The sequence below is a fragment of the Hyperoodon ampullatus genome (assembly GCF_949752795.1).
Source record: "Hyperoodon ampullatus genome assembly, chromosome: 6".
NCBI lineage: Eukaryota > Metazoa > Chordata > Mammalia > Artiodactyla > Ziphiidae > Hyperoodon > Hyperoodon ampullatus.
In genome coordinates this window covers 71,876,314-71,896,401 of record NC_136919.1, presented here as the reverse complement: position 1 = coordinate 71,896,401, position 20,088 = coordinate 71,876,314, and the positions used below count along the sequence as shown (strand labels likewise).

The window sequence follows — 20,088 nt, the reverse complement described above, 5'->3', positions numbered from 1 at the left end:
AAATATCTACAAACAATAAATGCTGGAGAGGGTGTGGAGAAAAGGGAACCCTCTTGCACTGTTGGTGGGAATGTAAATTGATACAGCCACTATGGAGAACAGTATGGAGATTCCTTTAAAAACTAAAGATAGAACTACCATATGACCCAGCAATCCCACTACTGGGCATATACACTGAGAAAACCATAATTCAAAAAGAGTCGTGTACCACAATGTTCCTTACAGCACTATTTACAATAGCCAGGACATGGAAGCAACCTAAGTGTCCATCAACAGATGAATGGATAAAGAAGATGTGGTATATATACATACAATGGAATATTACTCGGCCATAAAAAGAAACGAAATTGAGTTATTTGTAGTGAGGTGGATGGACCTAGAGATTGTCATACAGAGTGAAGTAAGTCAGAGAGAGAAAAACAAATAGTGTATGCTAACATATATATATGGAAACTATAAAAGAAAAAAAAGGTTCTGATGAACCTACTAGGGGCAGGACAGGAACAAAGACGTAGACAAAGACGTAGAGAATGGACTTGAGGACATGGGGAGGGGGAAGGGTAAGCTGGGATGAAGTGGGAGAATGGCATGGACATATATACACTACCACATGTAAAACAGAAAACTAGTGGGAAGCAGCCGCATAGCACAGGGAGATCACCTCGATGCTTTGTGTCCACCTAGAGGGGTGGGGTAGGGAGGGTGGGAGGGAGATGCAAGAGGGAGGGGATATGGGGATATATGTATACATATAGCTGATTCACTTTGTTATACAGTAGAAACTAACACACCATTGTAAAGCAATTATATTCCAATAAAGATAAAAAAATAAAAATAAAAATCAATCAAATAAAATCTACATATGAACAAACCTCAGGAGATCTGAAATATATTCCCTTAATCAGATCACTTAGGAAAAGATTACCATAATTTTTTGTAATTTTAAAAACATTATTTCAGGGCATGAAATTAGAGAAAAACCACAAAACAAATATGAACTAAAAGGAACATTAACTGTCATGTAGTTAATGATTTTGCTTAATGAGGATAAAGCCTCAAGTATTCAGCCTCTTAAAGTTTCTCTCATTATCTATTGTTTTTCATTAATCCTAGAAGTGCCGGGCAAAGAAACACAAACCACGATTTGCTATGAAACGTTTGCCCAAATCTGCTATGAATTTATTTTCAAGACAAAGTTCATGAAAGGCCAGTTCCTCAGGTAAAGTGGATTAAATGCCTTCTAAAGGGAAATAAAATTAAACCACTACCAAATGGAAGGTTTCTAAACTGTGTTTTGGGATGTAAAATCCAATTTGACAGACGCCTTATAAACTGTGGCCAATGCCCCATCTGATGAGAATTTCTGTGGTTTTGTTTTTACCTATACTAACGGGTTTGTAATTTATAGTGACATATATATGTCTACACTATGTTGGATATGTCTATACATAGATAAATATGGTGGCATCTCTTTCTTATGTAAAATCGATGGGAAAAAAATCTTGTGATTTAGTTGTATCTTTTTAAAATCACTGAGTTTGCATTAAATACTTGACAGACTGATGCCTTGTGGGATACGATTTGGAAGCTACGCTCTCTCTGATCTTTACCAGATGTTTCACTGGTGGTGTTTCAGCCTCAAGAGACAAAGAGGATATTAATGTTAATTTTATTTATTTAATCACATCAGGCAGATTTGATAAAAGGGAAAATTCAATATTTTAGTAATTTACCAACTCTTCAGAAACATCCATAGTAGCAAAAATGTTTTGAAGATCATTTTATATTAAAAGCAGAAAGGCTGCATTGTAGTTGTTAGGGGAAATACTCTATTTTACCTTTAAAAATGGGAGCAATGTGACAGATTTGTCAGTTCCACTTTTAACTCTAGAGGCAAGGAGGTGGCAATGACATGCATTACTCAGCAGTCTCATCCCAACCTTTAACTGACTATTAATTGTAGAGAGAGAATACTCTGCATATGAAATGGACACTCAGTTGAAAGCCTTCTGCCACTACCAGTGCTGCTCTGTTATCTTCTTATCCCTTGTCTTGAATTTCATTCCAAGGGAACACGTAATTACCCTAATCATTGTTAGGACACCTATGATAATGAAAATGTACTTGCTACTAAACAGTGCCTCCCTACGCCTTAACTGAAATGACAAGGTAGGCTTTCATCTATCTAGAGTTCAGTGTCAGAATGTGGAAGCTTTTAGAGCACTAGTTCTCACCCTTCTGCACTTTAGAATCATCTGGAAAGCTACACACCCCACCAATTACATCACAGACTCTGGGGGTAGGACCCAGTTTGTGGGTATTTTATAAATCTTTTCAGGCAATTCCAATGTCAGCCAAGGTGGAAAACCACCTCCTTGGAGTAAGTAGGCAATGGCCAAACAACTTTCTAGTCTTAGAAAAATCGCTTAATTTCCCTAGGCTTTTTTCTCCTATCTGAAAAACTGGTATGTGTGGAAGGGAGTTAAGAGTATTATACTCATTGATTTTCTTTTCTTTTCTTTTTAGATAAAAATATATATTTATAGTTATAAAATATTTCAAACAGGCAGCAAAACATAGAAAATATTATAAGATACCTATGACAGCTGTATTGCCACCACCAAACATTTTAATATTCTGCCATATTTGTTTCATTTCTCTCCCTCTTTGGAAAAAAGATAAAGCAAAATCCCTACATCCCATATCTTCCTATTTCTTTCATCTCTAGAAGTATCCACTATCCTAAGGTTATCCTGCCTACATGATTTTATTATTTAACCAAGTATTTATGTATCTACAACAACTGTATAATACTGCTTAGCATGTGTTTAAATATACATAAATTATATTATACTGTATATACCCTTTTGCATGTAATTGTTTCATTCAACATTGTTATCTATTTATCCATGTTGTTATCTATCAATCTATAAATATATCGATTTATATATAGCTTCTTAATTTTAAATTCCTTTATATTATTTCATTAGGAATAAACCACAGTTTGTTGACTTACCTTATCTATAGACAGATAGGTTATTTGTATTTTTTTAAAAAAACAGAGGCATGGGAACTTCCCTGGTGGCGCAGTGGTTAAGAATCCACCTGCCAATGCAAGGGACATGGGTTTGAGCCCTGGTCCGGGAAGATCCCACATGCTGCGGAGCAACTAAGCCCATGCACCACAACTACTGAGCCTGGGCTCTAGAGCCCACGAGCCACAACTACTGAGCCCGGGTGCCGCAACTACTGAAGCCCGCATACCTAGAGCCCGTGCTCCGCGACAAGAGAAGCCACCACAATGAGAAGCCCGCGCGCCGCAACAGAGTAGCCCCCGCTTGCAGCAACTGAAGACCCAACGCAGCCAAAAAAAAAATAAATAAATTTATTAAAAAAAAAACAAAACAAAGGCATGTCTTCCTGCCACCAAGAGTTGCTCTAGGATAGATATTTAGACATGGTTTTGTTGGATATGCTCATCTTCATGTTTGCTAGATATTCTCAAAATTTTTTCCAAAGTGGTTACACTAATTTACTCTCACTAACAATGTTAAAACATTCCCTTCTCCATACCCTCCAATACTTGACATTATGAGAATTTATTAATTGTTGCCAATATGAAGATTGTGGAGTGATAACTAATAATTATGCTTAGATGATATTTTCCTGAGGTCCCTTCTAGTCAGGTAATTGTGGTCACCACATCAATGCCAAGTCTTATCAAAATAATAAAATAAAGGATGTGGGAAAAAAAAGCCTTCTTCCGTATTTTACAATGAATTTACTTTTCCTCAAGAAATGGCTAAAGCTGGCCCATAACCCATAAATCAGGCCGTAAGAGAGGAATGGGGACATGGCCCCAGCTCTGTATTTATTTTCTTGTATTCCATAATCCAATGTTACTTAAAAAGCAAACGGCCCAATAGTCAAGCCAAAGCAAATACTATGCATTTTGCCAGGCAAAATGTCTGTGGAGAAATGAGTCAATTTATACAAGATTCAAAGCTGTCTTTGGTCAGTGACATTTTTGTGAAAATCTGTGGGTGGGTAAAAGTTTTACAAAATTCCTTTTTGCTATTGGATAAAATTCATCCAGGAAAAATAAGCAAAATTTAAGTGGCGATCCACATTCCCCCTAATTCCCTTATTAACACTCCCTAACCTTCCAGCCTAACTGCTTTCTTTTGTGCACAAAGGCCAGGATCAGTGTTTCTGATCCTGGCAACAGAACCCTGTCCCTCTGCTCACTCTGCCCTGATCAGATAGGCTTTCTCATGAGAAGTACTGGCAGACAGAGTGTGTCTGATCTCATTCAGAGCACACCTTCCTGGGAACGCTACCGAGGTGTTGCACACTCTTCAACTTAATGGCAAAAAAACCTACTATGGTAAAAACATTCTCAGTGTGCACTCAGTTGGAACACTTACTATGGCTACTGTTAGGGATGGTTAGTGTACATCTATAGTTTGGGGTTATTCTTTACATTGTCCTTTTAGGCACATGAAACAGGGGTTTGGGAAAGAAACTAATTATAAGGCTCCATTACTTGCTCTGACTTGAGAATTTGAAACCTTACCATCTCAGAAAAACATAAAAGAATTCAGCAAAGTTATACCTGGGAATGCTCAAAAGTTCTGATAATTCTGAGATTCATCAATGTTGAGGTTGGTCTAAGCTCAGGAAGGTCTCAATAGAATGATCTGGCACCTACTAATTGCTTTATTAGTAGACAGAAGTGAATGGACTCAGGTGTTTTTAATATAATATTGCCATATTCCAGTTTCTGATTTAACTGAGGTCCGTCTGTCTGCCTGCTGAGGCCTTTACTTCTCAAGGCCTTTGCCGACGACGGCTGGGAATATCTCTGTAATCAAGGCCAAGAGCGGAAAGAGAGCAGCTGGTTTGGCTCTCCACAGAAGCAGTTAAGAATGAGATCTACAGAAGGGTGGAGTTGCTTGAGTGGGAAAGGGAAAAGAAACCATTCTCTCCTTCCAGTAAGTTAACCAAATAATAAATTAACAATCCTCCCCCAGTTCTGCCACCTAAAGTCCTGAGAGATCTGAATCTCAGAGTTCTGGGTAAGGCTGAGGAGTTACAGTCAGAGACGCTGAGGATGTGTTCCCCCATGCATGAGATGGAATTTGGCATCAAGGGAGGACACCAGTGGCAGCCTCTTACTGTAAGCAGGCTGTCACTGAAGAGCCCTTTCACACATCCTCCTTTTCACATGACTTCCAGAAGCTCATTGTGCTGCCTGTAGTCATGGTCACCAAACACAATTGGGTCATCACATCTTTCTTGGGTCAATAAGCTAAGTGAGTGAAAATGATGACTAACTCTAACTATGGTCCACAGAAAATTAATAGCAGTTAAACATATGTAAAACAGAAGTGGACAGGGTCTTATAATTTAAACTGCTCCTAGCCTTTGCAGCATGTGACACAGCCACAAAAACCCAAAGATCACTTCATGTCTCCAAAAGAAGAATGTGGTCATTTTACTTGTCAAGGATCTTGAGCTTTGAATCAACTACCATCAGTTTCTAAAAAAGTGAGAGATGAAACTGTTCAGTTTTAAGAGTTCTTTGTGTCTGGATTCCAAGAGTGTAAAGACTGGTTTTGCAAGAGGAAGAAAAATGCATCTTTTTCAGATGCGCATCCACATTAAGCACAATGCCTTCTCTCCATGGGCTACAACTTGAGAGGACTGCTAAACTTCCAGAGCAAAATTATTTGCTGCCAGTTAGCTACAACCCTACAAATCAAGCAGATGACAGGCAGCAACATAACAGTTTTCACAAGACACGATGCTCATGATATGTACGTTTTATATTCCTGCTAAAAATATACAGTCCCAAGGCAAGAACTGCAGCATTAGTCAGCCCCTAAGAAACCCTGTTTTGTACAATACATTTGCACTATAACATGTGATTTGATGCTCTGTGGGTCTAGATTTGATATGCTATTAAATCTAGCAATCTAAATTTTGTAAAGATTCCATCTAGAAATGGGGAGTAGGCAGACTAGGGGAGAGAGAAAAATCACCTCCCATACCCATCTTGAATAATACCATGAAAAGCTATGCAGACGCCTGCAAACATTCACCTCTCAGCTTATTCTTTCACTGAAGTATTTCTATTTCTAATAGTCATCATGCACATAAGCAAAAGTCAACTTTATAAAGTTATACGCCTTTTCAAAATCTGGGGATAGTGGGAAAATAGGGAAATCCTTTTGTACAAAAATTAATTTTGCAATGCAAAAAAAAATTTTTTTTTGGATAATTCAAGCCTATATGTTTATTTCAGTAAAGCCAAATCCAGCAAACTATTTTCAGCCAGGATTAGTCAGAACTAAAAGGCTGGACTGTTTTCCTTCAGAGACTGAATGTCTTTCTTGCCTGCAATAGGCCAGTGTGTTCCAAACAGAGTAAATGGAATTGCCTTCAATTGCTTGTCTCTTTCTGGCATTTTTAATGCAGAACCTTACTGACAGAGTAAGGTTTTGTTGGCTGGAATGTAATTATTCTTTTCAGTCATATAACCTGGCATTCTTACAATGTATGAGCTTCAAGTTTTCCTTAAGAAGAATCATAATATGGGGCATAATGTAAGGACAAGAAATGCAATTTCATTCCTCCAGAAATTCTTAAAACTCTTTCAAAAATACCTACGGGATGGTGAAAAAGCGCTTCTAATACTTGCCTTACAACTATCACCTGTTTGGTTTGCTTTTACATGAATCCGACAACTTGGCCAGTCTATAATCAAGCATAAACATGGTAAACATGGCCCAGATTCTTTATTATCAAGACATACTACAGAAAGAAGGGACTCTGGCTGGGGGAACCACCATCTAAATAAGTTCCTTTTCCAAATGATATATATTTTTTACACATTTAGTGACCTGTAGCATATTCAATATCCAGGGAATACCTAAAATTCTCAGATTCTTAACTCTAAAAGAAATATTCCTGTCCATCTAAACTAATATAAAACATATGCTCTTCTTTTTCCAAGAGTTAAGCGAGCTGTCTGAGATTGTGCAAAGCCACCCTGGGATCCCAAGGGTGATGTCCTGCTTGTAAACCCTGAGGGTTTCTGTTAGGTGTGAAATGTTTGTGCAACCATCTAAGAGTCATGTTATTCAAAAACAGTAAATTCTGCCAAGAAACAGAGATAGTTCCAGGATTGATGTTGTGAAAGGGGGAAGTGGGGAGAAAGAGACACCATGCCCACTTCCTTCAACACCAAAGACACAGTTCCCTCTGGGTTCTTTCTCCTTATACATTTTCCACCAAACTCCCTCTCCTTAAAGTTCAGTGAGATCCAGTAAGACTCTGCTCCTGTGGTAACCCTGAGTGTTTTCATGCTGGCTATAAATCATTAACTAGTCTTACAACCTTGGAGGGTGCAGTGTGCAGGCGTGTGGGTGTATGCAGCAACATTTTTACTAGCCAAGTTGCTAAGTGTGAGTTCCTTTCCAAATATCAGAACCACCCCTCTAACCCTAACACTCACCCAGTTATTGGAGGGAAGGGAAAATCACTGAATATTTACTTTGGAAAATAGCTAAAGCTTGCTGGTGGTGCAGTGTGTGTTCCTCTGCCCTGCACATTTCAGCAACTTCAAGTTGGTGCCTGGTGGAAATCAATTTTCCAAGACTTTGGACAGTGTGGCAGTGTGAACCTCCCCTGATCATGTACATCTGCAGAAGAGAATCTAGAAGTGGAGATATACCCCAGCCACTAATAATTAAAGAAAACTTCCCCTTTCTCAGGCTGAAGAGGAGTCAAATCTCATGGATACCTAGACCCCTAGCATCCGAACTCCGTAAAAGAAAATGCCACCTAACTTGTGGCGGCATTTGTTAAACCACATACACCTTCAATGAACTCCCGTGGGCTTTAGGCAACTCACCGAACACTTGTTGGGCTTCTCCCCCGAGTGGACTCTCATGTGAATCAGCAGTTTATAGCGGGCATTGAATGGCTTGTACCTTCGAGGACAACCGGCCCAGAAACAAGTGAAGTCTTCCCCTTTGCGCTGATCTATGTGAACCTTCTCGATGTGCCGCACAAGTTCCTCCTGCTGGTCATACAAGGCGCTGCAGTCGATCCAGCGACAGCAGTGCTTGCCCCCAACGTCTTCCATCTCCCCATCCTCCTCCAGGGCGGCCTGAGGCAGGGCCAGCGGTTGGGTGTGGTGGACGAGCTCTGGGTGATGCAGGTGCGGGTGGGCGTGGTAGGGGGGCGGGGGGCCTTGGGGCGGAGGTGGCAGAGGAGGCAGAGGGGGTGCTGGGGGCAAGTCCAGGGCGCCGCCCGGGAAGTCATCCAGGCGCTCCGTCTTTAGCAGGCCCACCGGCTGGCCGTCAGAGTCCAGCAGGCCATGCTGCACCACCATGTTGTTGACCAGGCCGGGCTGCAGGCCGCCGTGCTCCAACTGCTGCATGCGCTCATACTCCGGCACACTGTCCTCGTCGTAGGCTGGAAGAGCCAGGCCGCCACTGGCCACCCGCACGCCCTTCTGGCTGCTTGGCACCGAGCATGGCTGGGGAATACAACTGCCGCGCACCCCCAGGAAATGCCCATAGACCTCTGGCTGTGGGGACATGTTGGCCGGGGAAGACCTCGACCCGTTGATGTAGGCGACCAAGGATGTGGGCGAGGTGCGGATGATGGTATTGAAGTCTATCCCAATGCCATCGGACAATGGGGACAAGGACAGTGCTCTCTTCTTGGAGCGGGCCGAGTGGGACCTGGCCGAAGAGTGCCGGGGACTAGGGTAAGGAGAGTGGCTATTTTCCATCCCGAACAGGTAGGATGGCAATGAGTTAGAGACACTGTTGCTGGGCATGGCTGTCCCAGAAGGAAGGCTGAGGAGGTCCCCTAGATCAATGCCATTCTGAGAGCTGTGGTTGGAGGAGAGCGAAGGGAGAGCCCTGTAGCCGTGAGACCACTCTTGTTTCACGCTCAAGGCTGACTGACTTTCTGTCAGACTCAAAGTTGAGGATGCCAAAGACTCACGCGAAATAAGGGACCTGGAACAGCAGCCAGAAGGCGGGGGGAAAAAAAAGACAAACATTTTAGCAGGATATGGATTGCCTAAGAGCGAAAAGAACATTGCATTGACAATCCCTTAAGTATTTCCCCTAATTACATTCTCGGCTAAACACACATTCTTTGGCTAAGATAAAAACCAAGGCTTTTAGTTCCAGGTAAATAACATTTTACCAAGAAGAACCATAAAAGCTAATGCTCACTGGAATAATAAAACAAAAAGATCTACTGTTATAAATAATCTTAATACTTTAAATGATAATAAATAGTCCTTGCTTTATTTTTAAATATCTTTTTGTAATACAGGGAAAACATCAGAGACCTAGGAATAATTATTGAAGCTTGTTATGGCAAACCAAATAAACAAGTATTTATTAAGCATCTACTGTGTGCAGCATACTACAAATAGGCATTGCAGAACACAAGTCTAAAGAGAGTCCCAGCCTTTGAGTGAAATCTGTTATGTGAGGTAAAACATAAACCTATGCTAAATTTGAAAAGAAAAAAAAAAAGTAAATCCTCAAAGTCATCCAGGGGACCTAATAATAATTTCACAAGTTTATTTCACTGATATTAAGGAATTTTAAATGTTTCTATAAAAGACAGCAATTCACACTATAAGTACTCAGTCACAACATCAAATTGCCCCAGAAATAAAATATATATAAAATACAGCTGTAATATATATGGGAGTGACAGCCTGAAAGCAAGTCATATTTGGAATTATGCATATTTGGGCCGTGCAGGGTTTAATCACACCTGCTAGTTTTGGATCTTCCATGAACTGTTGTCCTTGAATCAGAGCAGATTTGGACTGAGAGCAAAGCATCTGCTTTAAGTACTTCACTTTTGCAACAATTCCTCTCCTGTCCTTCTTACCCTTTACAAAACATGCCTCACATGTCACAACAATTAGCTGAATAACAGAATGCTTTGTAATGTAGTCTGGCCACTTTAAAATTCATTTTGTTTTACTATGACATCATTGCCTTAAAAATCATTGAAGAGAAAAGCTATGCCCTTTGGATGGAAAATTTGTCACAAAGAGGCTGGACATAATTCATAATTCACTGTACTTCCAACTCAGAATAGTGTATATCAGAAAAACCTGACTTCTTTATATGTACTTGCACTGGCTTTCTACAGAGATCTTTTTTCTGACAAAAAATTTAAAATAAAATATTGTATAGAATGTCTATCTTCCCGGAATGAACCCATCTACTACTTCCAGCTGTTATACAGCAACCTGTTGCAAAAGAACTGAGGGAAAAATAGAAGCATTCTCATCCCATCTCTTCCTCTTACTTCTTTTCACAAAATGGAAGCCAGGAACACTGTTTCCTACAAGCATGAGAAATTAGCAAGAAAACATTTTGGCTCTGAAATGCCCAGTATAAGGTGGTAGATAACACCATTGTCGATGTGGTGTTTCCACCGAGTGAAGTAATGTTTACTGCTGACAAACACAGCAGGAATTTACGTCCAGTTGCCCTTGACACAGATTTCTTTTCCTCTGCCCAGATCCTTATATTTGGACTGAAGTCCTTCTGCAAGCCCCAGAGTGGTTTCTGAACCATCTGTTTTTTAATTCCCCATGGACACTTTCAACTATTTTCCCAGCATACCTGCAGCTTGTAGCTCTCCCTGCAGAGCTCAGCTGAAGGCTCCTGGTGATAGGATGTCAAGGGCCTTTTGGTCCCTTCCCCAGGGAGATACAGAATTGCTTTCTGACCCAAGTCAAATCAGTAGTTGTGTCATATATGAGGCAAAAACAACTGACTTTGCTTTACACCCTAAGGTTGAGATGGTTTATATAACATTCTCAAATGGTGCATTTGCCTGGTCACTGTCATACTGCAGGATTTCAGATTTTCAAGCAGTGAATGGCAGGCAGAAAGTATTTTACCCATCTGTATATACTTTGCATTTGAAATTATATTATTTGGTTTGAGGGCTGCCTATAGTGAGACATGTTCATTTGTTCCATTGTCAAGAGATGTTTCTTATTTTTCTCAAAATACACCTAAAGTATAGTTCGATTTAAATTTGAGCATAACCCCATGCAGGCACATTCCTTAACTCCTTGGACATCTCAGTTTTCTAAGACAGTGATCATATATTTTTCAGAAAGCAAATTCTATGCTCTATTCACTAAGGTAGTTATATGAATGGAGAACTCTCTCTTCTATCTTGAACACCTAATAAGAACAAAATTTCCAACAAATGGCCTTTGCCTAGCAGCCCACCTCCCTTCTGAGCAATTACCCAGATCTTTTAGTATTTCAAAGTTCTAATCCATGAAACCTGCCCCAAAGATAGTAGCTGTCAGTAAAAGTCCTCTTTCCAGAAAAATTATATATTGTCTGTACTGAGCCTTAAACAGCTAACTTCAAGCATCTGTGGGTGTTATCTTCCTCAATAAAATTCAACGTCCTCCAAAAAAAGGGGTCATTTTTATCTCCGCCAGTACCCACCAGAGTGTTAAGTTTTCCAAAAAAATGTTGATTAAGGTGAGTAATCAATCAATATAATGATAACCATCATTTTTAACTTATTAAGTATTTTCCCTTTGTATTATTTCATTTAATACAGCCTGTGAAGTAAGTAAATTGGATTGTTTAAATAACCTCTGTTTTACAGAGAATAAAACCAAGGTTCTGTGAAATTCCTCCCAGTGACACCAAAAAAAGGACCAAAACTCCTTAAAGAAGTACAAATAAAGCAGCATTTGATAGGCAGTCACCTAGCTGGATCACATACATCCTCCATTGTTTTCCCCACAACATACCCCACATGTGGTCCATGCTGCTCTGCTTGATTAAAAGACCTGGTGTACGAGGCTTAAAGTCACACGAGCTACAACTGGAACACACATTTTCTGTTCTCCTTCTGAAACAATATGCTGAATGACTGTGAAAGATTGCAAAGAACTCTTGCCTATAATCCCTGCTGCTACCCACACCAAGCCTATGGGAAAGAAAGGGACAAAGAGCTGTGGTTCTATCACCATACTTAGAGAAATCTCCATTTCCAATGTTCATCTAATCCTAAATATATTATTTCTGGTGACTGGTTAATTTGAAGCTATATGTGAAAGAAAGATAACTCAAACAAAATAAAAGTAATATGAAAAACTCAGAAACCAACAGTGAAATAGGTTAGGGTAGCTGGTGAAGCAAGAGCTCAGTAATTCTCATGGGGCCGTAAGAGGTGTAATGACCAAGCTGAATTGCTTGGTTCAACGCCAAGCTCAAAAAAAATACTAACGGGGCTTCCCTGGTGGCGCAGTGGTTGAGAGTCCGCCTGCCGATGCAGGGGACACGGGTTCGTGCCCCGGTCTGGGAAGATCCCACATGCCGCGGAGCGGTTGGGCCCGTGAGCCATGGCCGTTGAGCCTGCGCGTCCGGAGCCTGTGCTCCGCAATGGGAGAGGCCACAACAGTGAGAGGCCCACGTACAGCAAAAAAAAAAAAAAAAAAAAAATACTAACGTATATATGACAAGGAATTCCTCAAAATGATGCTTAAGAGAATGACTACATATATATGTATACATATATATGCATATATGCCATGAAAAAGAGATGTGCAACAAAAGAGTTACAGAAGTGATCCAATAAAGTATTACTTATAATAATGAAATAAAGGGAAACAAATGCCCAGTAATAAGATACTGATAAAAATTATAGTTTTATTTATATACTTTTTAAAAATATATATATTTATTTATTTATTTTTAGTTGTGTTGGGTCTTCGTTTCTGTAAGAGGGCTTTCTCTAGTTGCGGCAAGCGGGGGCCATTCTTCATTGCGGTATGCGGGCCTCTCACTATCGCGGCCTCTCTTGTTGCGGAGCACAGGCTCCAGACGCACAGGCTCAGTAGTTGTGGCTCACGGGCCCAGTTGCTCCGTGGCATGTGGGATCTTCCCAGACCAGGGCTGAAACCTGTGTCCCCTGCATTGGCAGGCAGATTCTCAACCACTGTGCCACCAGGGAAGCCCCATATTTCTATACTTTTTAATAAAATGGAATCTTGGGCAGGAAGAAGTCATTATATGATGCTAAATATATTTTTACCACAAAAGATTATTACAAAGGAAAGTGTTTATATTAATGAAAAAAGTAAATATAATACTATTATTATAGATCATTATAGATCAATCTGATGGAAAGGGAAACCTATGCTTATGATGTATATGTTTGCCTACAGCTAGAAGGATATATATCAAAATTCCACCCATGGTTGCCTGTGAGTGGTAGGATTCGGGATGACTATCATATACTGTCTTGTGCTTGTCAATATTTTCCACATTTTCTACAATGAGTAAGAATTACATAGGTAATCAGGAAAAAACAATAAATTTTACAGCTTTTTATAGGGTGGCCATCACTCAGACTGAACAGTTATGTCCCCATCCAGCTCCCCACCCCCCGTCCCCCTCCCCCGGGCATGCCCCCAATACACAAAGCTGATTCTCTCTCCATCTTCTCTTCATCTCTAGATAGCAAAATGCCTTCAAGTTGAACTGTTGCCTCCTGTCCTATCTCTCCTCTTATGGAACACACAAACCAATTTAAGTATCACAAATGAATGTGACCTTTCCAAAGTGTTAAAAGTAAATTCGATATTTCACTAAGCCACTTCCCAATTCCTGTTTCTTTGCTCATCCTGCAAAAAATTATTTCCATAGAAGGACTCACAGAATACATAGTCAAAACATATATATCAGTGCATCTCTAAGATGTTATCTTTTAAGGATAAAAATTTATGCTAAGGAATCAAATATGCCAGAAAACACTGAGATAATGACCCTTCCCTGCCTGACCCATGAAAGGGACTGCACTAGATACATGCATGGCTGGAGCAGCCTGTGCCCTGCCTACCTTCAGTTTCTCCATTAATTATGACTCTCTGCCTTCAAGGCATGGGCTGGACTTGCCACAGACAGGAAGCTGAAGGCTTCCCAATGACATCTACCCCACGAGTACAGTTAATTTTACATGCAATACTCAGCAAGTCTGAAGAGTCCCTCAAGGCATAATCATCAATAGGAAAATGACAGGAGCAGCTTCCCATCACAAAAAAAATCTCAGGTGAAAAACAAGTTTCCATCTCATGAAAAAATTGGCATAAAAAATGATCCAGGAACTGTGATTTCAGAGTCTCGAATAGCAGCTAGGAGGACAGTGCAGAGACACAAGAGGGAAAAGAAAAATGAAGGGGAGGAAGAAGAGGAAGAAACAGAACCCAGAACTACAAGGCATCTCAGCAGATTCCAGTCCCCCAAGAAGAGGAACAGAGGTCCACAGAAGAGAGGTCAAATTCCTTTGCAAAACCACAGTTACAACAGATCCGGGATAAGGCAAAAACTTTGGATTGTATTTCTCCAAGAAGACTACTTACAGAAGATGAAATAATTCATTTCAAACACAGAAATAGACCTTATACATTGCACAGTATTTTGGTTTTATGTCCCCTGTAATATCAACCTTAAGAGATATAAAAATTTGTTTGAGAAGGTAATTTCCCTATTTAATTATCTCCCATGGAGATAGATGTATAGCATTTATTGGACCTACTTATTCCAGCACCTAATCAGACATTGTGTTGAAATGTTATGTAACTCACACATGAAAGTATGTCTTCCTAGACGCATCATAAAGTCTTAAAATTCATGATTTCTATCTTTACTTTTTCAACTCTCTCCCTAAACTTCAACTATTGTATTATGCAGGACCATAAATATTTAAGATACTTGGTTAGATGGGTGAATGTATGGATGGACAGACAAAACAACTGTAAAGCAGCCTTAGGATGCTGCAACACATACACTGAAAAACGAGCAGCTAAGATGGATGTGCATGGAACATCTTATCTTTCTAGGCCATGATATGACCTGCTTCACCAGGAATCAACTGATTAACACACTGGTATTTAGTCACAGAGGTCCCAAAATCTCAGTGTGCCTTAATTTCACTCACACTGTTAAGACAGCAGGTATTAAACCATTCTTCCCAATTAAGATGATATTATGGCACACACAGTTTTTATACACATTCCCCTACAAAGCTCAAATTAAAAGAGCTGCTTGAGTGTGTGTGTGTGTGTGTGTGTGTATGTGTGTGTGTGTGTTGTGTGGGCATGCATTCAGTAAGGAAAGGAAAAACAGTCATGAGTGTGATTATACCATAAGAAGGGGAAAAAAAAAAGTAACTTGAGACCTGGTATCTGAAGGAGGTATATTCAGGTTGGCTGCATTCATTGCCCTCTGTAAGCTAGGACTGATCTGGTTGCATGCTGTAGAGACCTGGCTTGCTGGTGGTGAAATGGGTCCCAGTCGCTGAACCATCATGGGACTGCTGGTGACCACTAGATTGTTGCAGCTGCCTTTTCCAATGGACTTGCACTGAGGCCCAAAGCCAAGAGCCCCTAAAAACAAATGAATCAGGTTAGCTTTCATGTCCCTTATATCAGAAATCAGTAAATACACATATGTGCACACTTATATCAGGACTCATCTATAGAGACAGTCCTTGGATCATCTTTTTTTTTTTCAGTATTAGTGACAGAAAAAAGCTTTCTCTAATTCCAATGAAAAATCCATAATGTTACAAACAGAAACCCTTCTATAATCACCACTCACACAAAATATGCTTACATTTTGCTTCTTCTATCTAGAAGTGTCCAGTTATATTAAGAATCATATTTTATCATCTCTTTACCTAAAGGGTTAAGGTGGTAAGTAGATGGGATTACTTGTATCAAACCATGTTTTTTCTAGAATAGCTAATATCTTGAATGACCCAGCAAGGAAAGTTGACACTCCTGAAAAAAACTTGTTTAACTGGTTCATTTCATTCCAAGTCTGGTCTTCCAAAAAGCCTCTTTAAAAGGATATAGACTGGCTGTGACTCTCCAATCTTTATTTTTCCTCTTCATCCTAATATATTTTCATTGGACATACACCCAATTTTTTAAAAAATCAAGATGAGAGAACCCTAAACAAAACATTCATTCTAAAAGTAGCATGTTAACCAAATTTGACATAAATTTTTCATTTCATTAGTAACAATCTTCGAACATAGTAAAATTTGGTACGTATCCCAGAGGGGAAAGGAAAAAAAAGAAACCCTCAAGAATCTGTGCCATTACAGAAACATGAAGAGCAAAGAGGAGAAAGGTAAACACTGCCATGACTCATTTATAAAAAATAATAATAGTGGTTGAATCATTCTAGACATTCTTTTTACATGGATATACTTTTTCAAACATTTTTTGCAAACTACCTGGTCCAGTCTCAGTTCCCATTTCAAATAAATCAAAATAAATATGATCTCAGGTTTTTCTGGCAAATTGGCTCTAAAATTTTCTCACCAAATTCCCCATCTTGCTCGTTGATATATCTGGGATCAAAGTAGTAGAAAAGCATCACGGTAACTTTCCTTAGCCCTAAGGAGTATAATTTTTTATTTTGTCTTCTCAAAAATTAGGTTAATAGCCAAAAAAATGACTTCTTCATCTTTTGTAACATTCTCTTCCAAGAGCCCACAAACTGAGGATAAACAAGACCTTAGAGTAATCACCAATGCTCTCATCTATGAAACCACATCTCCAAAGTGCTAGGAGAGTCACAGCATCTTTAGCTAGCAGGAAGCCTTCTGTAGTCCAGCCCTCTGGGAAACTAAAATCCAAGTGGTAACTGACTTGTGTCAGTAAACCACACTGAGATTTACTGACAGAGCAGAAACGGAGTCTACAAGAGTGTATTTTCATGGCACCTGTGTCCTTAAGTTTAGGTGCTGGATGCTTAGTTTCTTCCTTGGATACTTTCCAAGATCCAAGAAAGGTCCAAAAGAAATTTCTGTCTGATTTTTTTTTTTCAGATACACAAACCGGAACCTTCCCCTCTCCCTGCAGCTTCCATTTGATGCATTTTCTTGTGCCTTGAAAGATCAGTTATAGATGATAGTCTCTCTGTTTTCATAACTCATATAACACTGTACCATCAGGGCTTCATCTTGACACCAAGAGTAGTGGGTACATTTTTGTGCAATGATCATAAATTTAATATCTTTATAAATTCCAACAAGCTACATGTGATTTGCTTTTCAAACCCCCTTTTTACCTTGGATAAAGGCAGTGTAATGGTTCATATCCTAGCCCAGTATATAAGACACTTGAATTCTATCCCCAGGTTCTATCCCTACCAGCCACTGCTATTAAAAGCAACATTAGATGTCAGGTATTCTGTCAAATTCAGTGTCACATATTCATCTAAGGAACTCATTCGTTTCATGCCTGTTTCCTTCACCATAAAATGGTATTAATATCTACCTCTAAAACAAAGACATATTAGCAGCTGGAAGAGCACACCCAACAAATACTACTTGGTGTCAAAGCACATTAATACATTATTTCATCAAATCTTAGATGCCATATATTATAAGTCATACCATTATTTTATATACCAGCAAGAATAAACTAGTACATGGTGTTAATAGTTCAGAGATAATCTGATGTGAAAATAATGCACACCTTAGCATAGATAAATACCAATAAGATTGCTGAAAAAATTATTTTAACCCTTTTCTTGTTCCTGCTTTTCTCTCTGCTTGGCACAGCCTTACTCTAACTTGTCTACCTAGGAGCACCTCTGTCTTCAAGGTCTTGATTCAAAGGTCATCTTCTCTGTGACTCCCTCTCCCCCACTGCCAACTGGGCAAATCTGACCAATTCTTCTTTTCATTCCCCCACAGTCTTTCGTAACACATTTGCCTCAGCACCTTCAGGGAACGGAAATGTTTACATGCCTGTCATCCGTTTATACTTTATTGCTTTTTAAAGACAAAGCTCTTGTCTGAGATATCGCTGCTTCCTCAGCACCTAGCCCAGGGCCTATACAGTACACAATAAAGTCTGTCAATGAAGCTAAGAATGAATGAATGAAGGACTGAATGAAAATAAAAGATAGTTATACATGATATTAAATACTGACACATTATTTCCACTGAAGCCCCCCTGGTCTTCTTGTCTAAAACAGTGCCATTTTTCAAAAACAGACTCAAACTAAGTCAATCCTTTGATGTTTCTCCACAGTGTGGCTAACTAGGTCTGAATGGAAGATGAAGCTGTGGGAGTAGTAACTATAAATCCATCTCCCTGGACTAGAATTTTACACTGGTCAAGGCTGCCCTTGTAACCCTATACCCTGGATCCTCACATTCACAGTATTTTCTCCGTCTGTAATAAAGAAACATTAATCCTCCCCTCCCCACTGTCTCCATCATTTTCACTATAACACCTCCTACTCCCAAATTCACTGGTCAACTTGAGCCTCATCTAACCATAGAGGAGTGACAGCTTCTGACTATCACATACGTTTAGCACGAAGCTATACGGTAAATTTCTTGGGAACATGTTATGTTTGTGGAGCAGCTGTAAGAATGTTCTGTAAAGTGGCATCATCACTCTCACACAGGGAGGCAAATAACAGTTTGACCAAGAACCACTGTGCTTAATGCAACCATCTAACTCCAATTTTTTTTTTCATAATGCCGGACAGAATGAACACCTCCAGACTGCTCAGAATTGTGTAGTGCATTGTAGTAGGCTCTGGAGACAGCCTGCTTGGGAACCCCCAACCCAGGTTGGTTGTGTGACTTGGGCAAATTACTTAAACATTTGTGTTTACTCTATGTGTTCTCATCTGTAAAATGGGAATAAAAATAACATCACTTTATAAGGTGTTATTGTGCATCTAGTATTAATTACACACACAAAAGACTTCATACATTGCCTAGGGCATAGTAGGTACTTGATGGATGTTAGCTGCATTTTTTGTTGTAGTTGCTGTTGTCATTATTGTTCATGCCTGTCATCGCTTTTTTTTTTTTTGCTACGTTCTCTTTCTTGAAGTAAGAAGAAAACAGTTCTTTATAATTCCTTGCACAAAACAAGATACAAGTAAATGATACTATTTAATTCTCTACCCATTTCTTTCTGCTTTGAGCCTGGAGCCAACTTTTTTAAAACCAGGTGTCATCACAGATAGAAGAAAAGTTTTCAGCCGGCCAAGTTTGAACATTCCTTGGCTTGTCATTCCCTGAAAACAAACCGTACAACTTTTCTGACTACCAGATGTGCCAACTACTTGTATGCTGGTTTTCATTTTGAAATACTGCTTATTTTTAGAGACTGTACAGTGTTTCTTAAAAATGTGTTTACTGCTCAAATAAGGATTCGAGTGGATGGCATTCTGAGTACTACATACATTCTAGCCAAAATCACTGCATGCTGGTGGGGAGCGCAAACGTTTTGCATTTCCTGAACTGAGAGGTCATCTTAGCAGGGGCATGTTTTTAATTAACATCTTCATTAGTTGAAAGAGTTCTCTTGAAGTCAAATAGTTGACTATGTTGCAATTATCCCTGCTGAGGCTGCAACTTTCAGAATGATTTATGTTTATCCACTGGTTCCTCTAAAAATGACAGAGATATTGGGGGAACAGAAATAGCATACATATATATATATATATATATATATATATATATATATATATATATGGGAGGGGGGTAGGGAGAAGTAATCAAAGTTTTTTTTATTGTAATTGTTCATCAACTGACACTAATCAAATGCCAACCATGAGCTGGGCAGTCCCTGGAGACAATGGTGAGCAAGATAGACAGAGTCCCATCTCCCCACAGAGCCCACAGTCTGCCCATGAAGAGGAATACCAAAGCAACCATTATATAAAAGAGATCCCTGCTCCTAGGTTGAGTCATATGAAATGTCTTTCTTTACAGGTCAAACATGATCAAATAAGAGCAGTTTCTATATAGTTCAACCTAACACATATGCAGAGTGTTTTGGAAACAGAAATAATGCATATCAGGATATGAGTTCTGTCTCACCCACCCACAGGCTGTGCAACACTGAGCAAGGTCCTTAAAAGTCTCTGTGCCTCAGTATCCTGTCCCTAAAATTAGGACAGTAATAGTACCTAATACAGGGTTGTTATGAGGATTGAAAGGGTT

At 39.6% G+C, this 20,088-nt stretch overlaps 1 protein-coding gene across 1 annotated transcript in view; it reads right to left on the bottom strand.

Moving 5' to 3' along the window:
- The window catches only part of GLIS3 (GLIS family zinc finger 3), a gene marked incomplete at both ends in the record, with an annotated part of 507,055 nt that overhangs the window by 325,333 nt on the left and 161,634 nt on the right, over positions 1 to 20,088 (bottom strand). Inside the window, 2 exons of the mRNA XM_079706423.1 lie at positions 7,919 to 9,038; positions 15,277 to 15,484. Coding sequence (XP_079562549.1) covers positions 7,919 to 9,038; positions 15,277 to 15,484 — 1,328 coding nt within the window. The remainder of the gene's footprint in view (positions 1 to 7,918; positions 9,039 to 15,276; positions 15,485 to 20,088) is intronic.